This window comes from Dipodomys ordii, unplaced genomic scaffold, assembly GCF_000151885.1.
Source record: "Dipodomys ordii isolate 6190 unplaced genomic scaffold, Dord_2.0 Scaffold3, whole genome shotgun sequence".
NCBI lineage: Eukaryota > Metazoa > Chordata > Mammalia > Rodentia > Heteromyidae > Dipodomys > Dipodomys ordii.
In genome coordinates this window covers 204,403-214,131 of record NW_012267219.1, presented here as the reverse complement: position 1 = coordinate 214,131, position 9,729 = coordinate 204,403, and the positions used below count along the sequence as shown (strand labels likewise).

At 36.7% G+C, this 9,729-nt stretch overlaps 1 protein-coding gene across 1 annotated transcript; it reads right to left on the bottom strand.

Moving 5' to 3' along the window:
• Window positions 1-6,344: 6,344 nt before the first annotated feature.
• LOC105988962 (olfactory receptor 9K2) lies at window positions 6,345-7,286 on the bottom strand. Its single transcript, XM_013020757.1, has one exon. The coding sequence runs from the start codon at window positions 7,284-7,286 to the stop codon at window positions 6,345-6,347; it is 942 nt and encodes a 313-aa protein (XP_012876211.1).
• Window positions 7,287-9,729: the final 2,443 nt, after the last annotated feature.

Below are 9,729 nucleotides of genomic sequence, written 5' to 3'. Positions count from 1 at the left end.
TCTTCTTTCATCTCCTCCCTCCTCTTAATCCCACTCTTCTGATGCTGATATTTTTGAAATATTGTTAGTGATGAGTTCAATCTGATTGGCAAGCCTTTCCAGTTATAATTATTGAAATCAATAGAGATCCAACCGTACCTTAGGGAAATGCAGATTACAGGACAATATCTATAGTCCCGAGAATGATTTCCTCTTTCTTTCTTTCCTTCCTTCTTGCTCTCTCTCCCTCCCTCCCTCCCTCCCTCCCTCCTTTCCTTCCTTCCTTCCTTTCTTCCTTCCTTCCTTCCTTCCTTCCTTCCTTTCTTCCTTCCTTCCTTCCTTCCTTCCTTGCTTTCTCATTTGTTGCCATTGAAAGTCACCTCTCACAGCTATATACATTTGCATAAACACTATAATCTACCCTGCAAGATAGGATGCATATGAAGAATACCTCATTGAGTTGTCTCAAAATTGTCCAATACAAAGCAAGTTCAGTTATAGTCTCAGTTCATTTTTAATGGTTATTTGGGCCTATTATATACTAAAAAATACCATTCTGTCTTCGTTGTTATATGAGAAAGAGGACTTCTGATGTTGACAAAAATCTTCATCTTTGCCTATCCTTGTCATATCATTATTTTGCCATGATTTTGTCCCTGTTATGGTTTAAATTCTTACTAACCAAATTGATTTGCTGAAGACAGTGATGGCTTTTGCTTTTATTTTCTGTTGTGAACTAATACCCTCCCTCCTCTCCTTCCTTTCTTCCTGTTTACTTCCTTCCTTTGTGCTAATTTTCTATATTTCCTTTTCTCCCAACACCTACCTTAATCTTTTCATTAATTTTTATTTAATTTTTCTCCATATTTTATTAGTATCAATCCACACATTTTAAGAAAAGAAATACAATTGAATATTGTTAAAATCTTATGCAGAGAAATTTCTTTCATTTTATAAAGAATCCTAATCACAAACACAAGGCTATATGCATATAGAAATTTGAAGGGTCACATGATAATGTGAGGTAGTTACAAATAAAAAAATTCATGCAAGGTATGTGTATTTAAGCACGTTTCAATTATATTTATTTAGGCAAATGCTATTTCATACCATGATGAAATATTAAGTAAAAGACAGTGGAATCATAGACAGAGAGAAATTTATTCTTATATATTTGTACTAACCAGGATGGCCTAAAATAGCTACCAAGATCAGACAAGATCTGGAGCATTCAATATATAGTATGGCTGTGAAAGAGATCTTTACTATTTAGGAAACAAAGATGTTAAAACAAATTTAAGGGATTTATGTAGAATTATGAGATTGAGAAGCATGCTTGATTCTTGTTCACATCTCAAATGAGAAATAAAGCATAATAAATTAAATCACATGCTATTGCAATGTCTTGTTACTATATATCTATATTAATTTTAACTATACATTTTTATTTAAAGTACAAAAGTATAGTGACCACATTGAATTATAAATATACTAACAAAATGAATCTTACATTTTTTTGTCATTTCTATGACAAAATTTTGTTCACATGGTAAGGTAGTAAAGAATTTGGAATTTGAAATTCTTCTAACATTAGATTATATAGGGTAGAATAGTCAACACTCTTGAAAAGAAAAAAAGATTAATACTGATGCATACAAAGGGTTGGTCAAAATAATCTTTAAAATTGTATATTAATTACAAAGTGCATATTTTTTTTAAATTAGCTCCTGTTTTCAACAGAAATATTGAAACAAAGTAAAGAAATATAACAAATACTATCTAAAAGGAAAAGTACATAGAAAAAAATGAAAAAAAAGAAAGTACTGGCTATTCTAAGAAATGATTATGTCTTTCCTTAGTAAACATGAGAACACAGTGACTTCAAGTATATCCATAAAGAGACAAACATATGAAAAGAATCAAACCTTTGTTTAAGGTAAGTTTTTCCTCAACAGAGATTATTTCCTTACTCATCAGATCATGACTCAAATTGGATAACATGGATAAAAACCAGCAAAATTGAAGCATATCTCTTAATACTATGCTTACTTACTGTATTTTGGCTTCATGAGCTAGTTCATTGTTCAACTAAAAAAAATAACCCTGGCATGAATCCTGAGAGAAATTCTCTCCCGGGGAGGGAGACCAAAATGGTATCATTCCCTCCACAAGAAAAGCCATTCACTGGGGATTAAAGTGCCCCTCATCAGTAAAATATATTGTGTAATGTTGCAATAAACATAGTTGTGCTGGTAGCTTTAGTATGGTCTTGTTTGTGATTATTTGGGTAAATGCCCAAAAGTGGGATTGCTGGGTCATAGGGGAGCTGAGACAGAAAACTGTCAGACAAGTTGATGTTAGGTGAAATGAACCCCAAGATAAGGTTTCAAATGGGTTTTCTTTATTGCGATTGTTTCCAACATATTTATAAGATGATTTCTTTGTTGCTTTGTATGGCCCTCCCCCACTGTATAACCCCAGCTTTCTCTGTATTTGATGTTGGTATAATTTGTGGAGGAGAAGGAAAAAAAACAAATAGTTTAAATAGGGATACAGGTGGACCTATTGCAACAATGAGATGTACAAGATGTTATGTCGAAAAGTGAACTTTACAACTTTGGTGGGGTGGGGGGAGGTGGTATGGGGGGGTGGAGAGGGGAAGGGATGGTGTGGGGAAAGAAAGAATGAGGCAACAATGCTTGATAAGAAATGTACTCAATCTCTTGCACATGTAATTGTAACCCCTCTATATGGTATTTTCACAATAATGAAAAAAATAAAAAAATATATTGTGTGATGCAAAAAGAAAGGGAGAATTCACTAAGTGATAACTATTGGAAATTTTAAAGGGCTCTCTATAGGACCAATGTTTTACACAGAATAAACTAATAAAACAGATACCATTGGATAAGTGCTTGGTGTTGCTTTTATATTTCATTTACACAGAACATTATTCAATCATCTCATGGGAATGGATTATAGCCCTTACTATTTTAGAAATTTTTTCCTTGATGCTACTGTAGATACACTAGGCTAGGCTGATATTAGTCAGAGGAAAGTTAACACAAGCAACAGTGAATAAAATAACTGGAGTGAAAACTGGCTATTCAAAGAGCACAGAGGATAGCTAGATGCATACCATGCCGGCATCTTTGAATTAAGGTATAGGAAGAAGTGGTAGTTAAAAAAAAAAAACAACTTCCAGAGATCTGGGTGTTTCTCTTAAGTGTGAGAATCAACGTGATTTGCCTTCAGATTCCTAAACAAAACCCAGAAATCCTATTGTGTATATTCAAAAAGAAAGAAAGTACCTTCTTCATAAGTCCTCCACTCTTGCAACATTGGGATTTTTGTAATATGGAAATTTCTATGTGAACTCAAAATGTTTAAGTGCAAAAGACTAATTTTGTCGGCCCCTAATCTAAAATACACAAAGATTCTACAAATGACATTTGAAGAAAGAAGGATGATACAGAAACAGTTTCAAGACTTTCCATAATCATAGAATTTTTGGCATTTTATTAGACTATTTCCCAATTACTAGGGTGAGAATTTTAATTTTCCCTGTGCATATAGCCTGCCAAAACATTGCAAAACATACTAGCAAGGATAGTGCAATATTCTATAAAGAAATCCTCAGAAAAGATAGCATGTGACCAAACATTTTTCTGGAAATAACTGACATGTTATATTGGAACAAACACCAAGCTAGTGGGCAGGATGATTTGAATAAAACCTGCACAACCCATGTTTGTGATTTGATTATTCCTCAGATATTTACTGATCTAGTGCATTTAAAATTATCACATAAGGTTAACTCATATAAAGTTTCTCATTAACATTGTTATGATTAAATTGTTTTATTGCAAAAGTAATGAACTGTTGATCAACAGAGAGATACAGGGTGGAAAAAGAGAAAAACTTCTGGGACTGGGAATGTGGCTTAGTGGTAGGGCTTGCCTAGCATGCATGAAACCCTGGGTTCTATTCCTCAGTACCTCCTGAACAGAAAGAGCTGGAAGTTGTGTTTTGGCTCATGTGGTAGAGTGCTAGCCTTGAGCAAAAGAAGATTAGGTTCAGTGCCCTGAGTTCAAGGCCCAGGACTGGAAAAGAAAGAAAGGAAAGAAGGAAGGAGGGAAGGAAGGAAGGAAGGAAGGAAGGAAGGAAGGAAGGAAGGAAGGAAGGAAGGGAGGAGAGAGGGAAGGGAGGGAGGGAGGGAGGGAGGGGGAAGAAGGAGGGAAAGAGAGAGAGAGAGAGAAAGAAAGAAAGAAAGAAAGAAAGAAAGAAATTGCTTCTGTTGATGAGTGAGGACTAGAGGATGGGGGTTAAGCTAACATGGAGTATGAAGGAGGTTGAAAAGGTCAAAATATATTATTTGCAACTATGGAAATAGAAATTGTTGAATACTGTTGAAATTTCTTGGGGTAATGGCGAAGGAATAGTGAGAGATGTGGTGAAACTGATTTTCAATGTAAATGTGTGGAAATGTCACCAGGAAATCCCCCTCCCCCATGTAACTCATGTAAACTAATTAAAAATAGATCAAACATTCTGTACTTGTCCGCTATTATAAAAGCCATTTCTACTGAATTTTGAAGAGTCAGTGTTTGGGTTCTAAGTGCCACCCAGGTTTGAGGGTACATGAATTTTTAACTGCTGTCAAGGAAGTTTATGTAACATGACACCTGAACATGGATCTGATGAACCCCAACATGAGCTGGGAATGGGGTAAAGGAGAGCATCTGTTAAGGAAATTCTGCTGTATTCCCTGAAAGTATTCTATTCTCTGAATGATAAAAAAGTACGACCAATGCTTTGCTGTCTGTCCAGAGGGAAATTGTTCTCTTAAAGGAGAAAAACTGCAGCTACCACTGAGCTACATTCTCTATTCTGCTCATTTAATTTCTATCAGTTTGTGCCACCATCAGACTCATTCATCTTCAAAACTATGAACAACACACTTTCTTTTGTACACTATTGTTTTATTACTCAGTTTCTTACATACTACCTGCTCCTTTTTCATTAACAGCGTACATGACCCCCCCCCACACATAAACAATATGACCCACTGCAGCAATCCCCCTATTCCAACCTTATTCCTTTTTAAAAATTTATTTTTTGCGCTTGCCCCTGAGACTTGAACTCAGGGCCTGGAGACTGACCCCGAGCATCTTTTGCTCAACGCTAGTGTTCTACCATTTGAATCACAGCTCCATTTTTAGTTTTTTTTGGTAGTTTATTGGAGATATGAGTCTCCCAGACTTTCTTGCCCTGGCTGGCTTTGACCTTGGCTATTCTCAAATTTCAGCCTCCTGAATAGCTAAGTTTACACATATTATCCCCGGGCACCTGGCTTAGCCTCATTCTAAGTGTCTCTTGCACATCTCCAAAGAGAACTTACCTGATTACAGTCATGTTAATTATGTGAAGTATGGGGATGTTAATTGTCTAACCTAATTGTAAACTCCTTAATGACTAGTTAGTTATCCCTGTTCCTACCACAACACAGAACATTTGCAGAGGTATTCCAAGGCATTAATGAAATATATATTTATTAAAAAAACATGTCCAGAGGAACAGAGGATTAAATTTTAGATCATACTATTTTGCTGACTTCTATACCTCTATCAAATATTTCTCAGGTATAATTGATACAAGAAAAAGCACTGAAGATCCAGATTGAGTGGATGAACATGTGGCAATATCTGTTTTTCTCTATCTTCCACTTTGGTTCTTTGAATTAGTTTCCTGTAACCAGTAGTGTCAATGGGCAATATCTAAGAAACTCCAGAACACCTGGCATACTTGGTATAGCTTTCTAAGTGGTTGTTCATAGTGAAGGTTACCATGTTTTTCTCCTTATAAATACCACACATAAAATAATTTACCAAGTTGACCTTTGTTAACTATATAACCTGATGATAAAGTTATAAATACAAAAGACCATTTTATTTAAAAATCATCTGATCATTGTCAGTTATGAATGATTACATATAGAAGGGAATGGCAACACAAAAGAATAATGAGTGCTAGATAAAGTATTGTTTAGTGTCATAACACATGGAAATATTGTCTAATATATGGCATATACACTGCTTCTATGAAATATAATTATTGGTGGGGGAGGGATCAATATGAAAATACTCTGCCAAGGCCAAGGACAACTCCCACACCCAGAATATTCAGGGTTAAGGATGTCGTAGAGGATATTAAAAAAAAATTAACATTCTGTAAGAATACATGACCGTAGACCAAGCTGCCGGTAGCATTTTTTTTTTAAATAATAGTGGAGAGAAGAAGACATCAGTGAGCATACCATGTGTGAACTAAAGACACACCACAGCAACAATAGCGTGGCTGGAAGGTCACAGAATCATCCTTTTCTTCTCTAACAGTTTTCTGAGCGCTTCCTTGACGTCCTTGTTTCTCAGAGAGTAAATCAGAGGATTGAGCATAGGCGTGACGAGAGAGTAACACAGAGAGGCCATTTTGCTCAGTTCAGGGTACCTGTCGGGCGTGAGATACATGAAGAAGACAGCGCCGTACAGCACGCCCACCACTCCCAGGTGGGAGCTGCAGGTGGAGAAGGCTTTCTTCCGCCCCTCGGTGGAGCGCATCCTTAGAACCGTGGACACAATGTACAGATAAGAGACGATGATCACGAAAACGGTTGGCAAAATGATGAGGCCGGAGAGGGAAAACGATACCACTTTTTGGACAAAGAGGTCCGAACAAGACAATCTCTGAAGCGGGCGGGTATCGCAGTAAAAATGATCAATGGCTCGCGAAGCGCAGAAGGAGGAAGTGAATGTCATGCTGGTCTGCAGAACCGAGCTGACGCAGCCACAGAAATAGGAGCCCGCCACCAGCTGTGCGCAGAGACGCGTGGACATCTGGACAGAATAGAGCAGAGGGTTACAGATGGCAAGGAAGCGGTCGTACGCCATGGCTGCCAGGAGAAATCCCTCGGTCACGATGAAGAGGGCAAAGAGAAACAGCTGAGCCACGCAGCCTGCAAAGGAGATGGACTTGCTCTCCGACCAAAAGTTGGTCATCGCCTTGGGTGCAATGACAGACGAATAGAAGAGGTCGATGAAGGACAGATTGCCTAGGAAGAAATACATGGGTGTGTTCAGACGGGGGTCGATCATGATAAGAGTCATCATGCCAACATTCCCCAAGAGGATCACGGCATAGATGAGTACAAATAGCAGGAAGAGGAGAAGATGGAGCTCGGGGCCGACCCTGAAGCCTACAAGAACGAAGCCAGTCATTTCTGAGTGATTACTTGTTCCCCTGTCGCTCATGGAAGAAACCTGACAAGAAGCAGAAGGCAAAAATAAAGACATGAACGTATTGATCCTGGCACAACAAACACTTCTCTACTGTATTCAGACTTAGAAAGGCTCTGTAATGATTATTCATTTTAGTCTCTGAGAAATTGTACGACTTAAATGCAGTTCAACACACACAGTTCAATGTTATTTTAAGTTTTTCATTTCTAGAAGCAGTAAACATAAAATTAGGCCTTTCTCCCCCTAGGCTTCCAATGCTATGTTTTCAATATGCTTTTCAGTAACACTTTATACTCCTCCCTCCAATAATTCAGTACCATAACACACAAACTGGAAAAGAACACAATTTTATAATAAATGACAGTCAGGATACAGCTTATATAGCCTAGATTTAGCAAAATTTGCTAAACTTAAGTTTAGCAACATTTGGAGAGCTGTTGTATTTACACTCTCAAATGCCTCTCCAAGATGTACTATACATTTTTTTAAATAAAGAAAATTCTCCTACATTCTTAACCACAGGGTTCTATTTCCTTAAGAAGAGGTCCTTAAAAGAGTTACTTTAAAAATAAGCATGGCCAGGTGCTGTTGGCTCATGCCTATCATCATACCTACTCAGGAGGCTGAGAACTGAGGATCACAGTTCCAAGCTAGCCCAGACAGAATAATCAGTGTGACACTTACCTTCAATTAACCATTAAGAATGCAGAAATGGTAGCATGCTAGCTCAGAATTTTTGCTAGTTATTTGGAAATGGAGTCTCAGCAAATTTGCTGCATAAGCTGGCTTTGTGCTATGGTCTTTCAGGTCTCAGCCTCCTCAGTAGCTAAAGATTACAGATATAAGCCACTGGCAATGAACTGGCTATGAAGCACCATTTTTAAAAACAATACATTGGATTCATGTTTCTTTAATACTGCCTAGAGTCAAGGCAGAGATTGCTTTAATTTTTAAGAGTTATTCCTGTCAAATTCATTCCAGCATCATATTTTGAAATTAATATTGAATATCCACTATTCCTCAGGTGATAATAACTTCCTTAGGATCAAACTCCACTTATTTCCTTGTCATTTAGTTTCTGCATAAGGCTCTAAATTTGGCAAATTATACTTCACCAGTACATATTTGCAGTTTACATAAAAGTTAAATGTATATTATAAAAGTGATAGAATTTGTCATAGTATAAACATTAAGAAATTATTGGCAGAAGACATTATATCTAGAAAAAAAAGTGGTACTCAGCACAGACAACCAAACAACTAGTGACATACTCTTTGTCCAAATCTCAAATCTTTAAATTGTTTTTACCTGGTGTTGTTTGATATTTTGTCAGATTCTGTTAAAAATCAACCCATTGAATTCCAATATTTCTCTCTTTTTTTCCATTTTGGTTCTAGATAGGGTAAAAAATGTTTATTAATGAATAGATGGTAAGTACAGGTACTGAAAAAGAATCATTCTGAGATAAATTGAATCTTTTCCTCTTGAAACACATTTATGTTTCACTTTTAGAATCTTCCTTCCTAAAGAGACTTGACCAATATTTGCTTTTTTCTTTAGTAGTTGATTTCTTGCAGATATCTGTAGTCTTTTCAGAGAAGAGTCAAGGTGAATTTTATAAACTATGCTCTGTCAAAATGGAATTGCATTCAGGGACCATATTCTGTAGTGAAGAATCAAATAGAAGAATATTGTGCATCTTGCATGCTTAGATGCTTCTATGATTTAAAGAAGGAGAACAGCTTGTAGTGGATATGAAAGTAAAGGTGCCTCTGTATATTGAGTCTCAAATTACCTGCTGAATTATTAGCTATGGATTTTCATAAGGGCTCTGGATTTGGTACAACTGTGTAAGTTTTTCAAGTAATTGCAACATTGAGATTTCTTCCAACTTTGGGGAACCAGGCTATCTCTGGGATTGGGAAAGTTAAGTCAATTATGAAGACAATGAGCTTCTAGTAACAAGTCCATGAAGTCCACAGAGGGTCTAGTTTTTTGTTTGTTTGTTTGTTTTTTTATTGTGAAAATACTGTATGGAGGGGTTACAATTACATGGGCAAGGTAATGAGTACATTTCTTATCAAACATTGTTGCCTCCTCCTTTGTTTCCCCATCCCATTCCTTCCTACCACCACCACCCCCCGCCCCACCCCTGGCCAAAGTTGTAAAGTTTGTTTTTTGACATAATGTCTTGTACATCTCATTGTTGCAATGGGTCCACCTGTATCCCTATTTAAACAATTGGTTTTTTCCCTTCCCCTCCACAAATTATACCAACATCAAATACAGTGAAAATCATGGGGAAGGGACATACAAAGCAACAAAGAAATCATCTTATAAATATGTTAGAAACAATAGCAAGAAAGAAAAACAACTTGAGTTCTTATCTTTGGGTTCATTTTGCCTAACTTCAACTAATCTGACCATTTCTGCTTGTCTCAGACATATACTAGTT

What these genes read in the sequence shown, in the direction of transcription:
- LOC105988962 (XM_013020757.1), bottom strand. Translation starts at nt 7,286, where the DNA reads ATGAGCGACAGGGGAACAAGTAATCACTCAGAAATGACTGGCTTCGTT.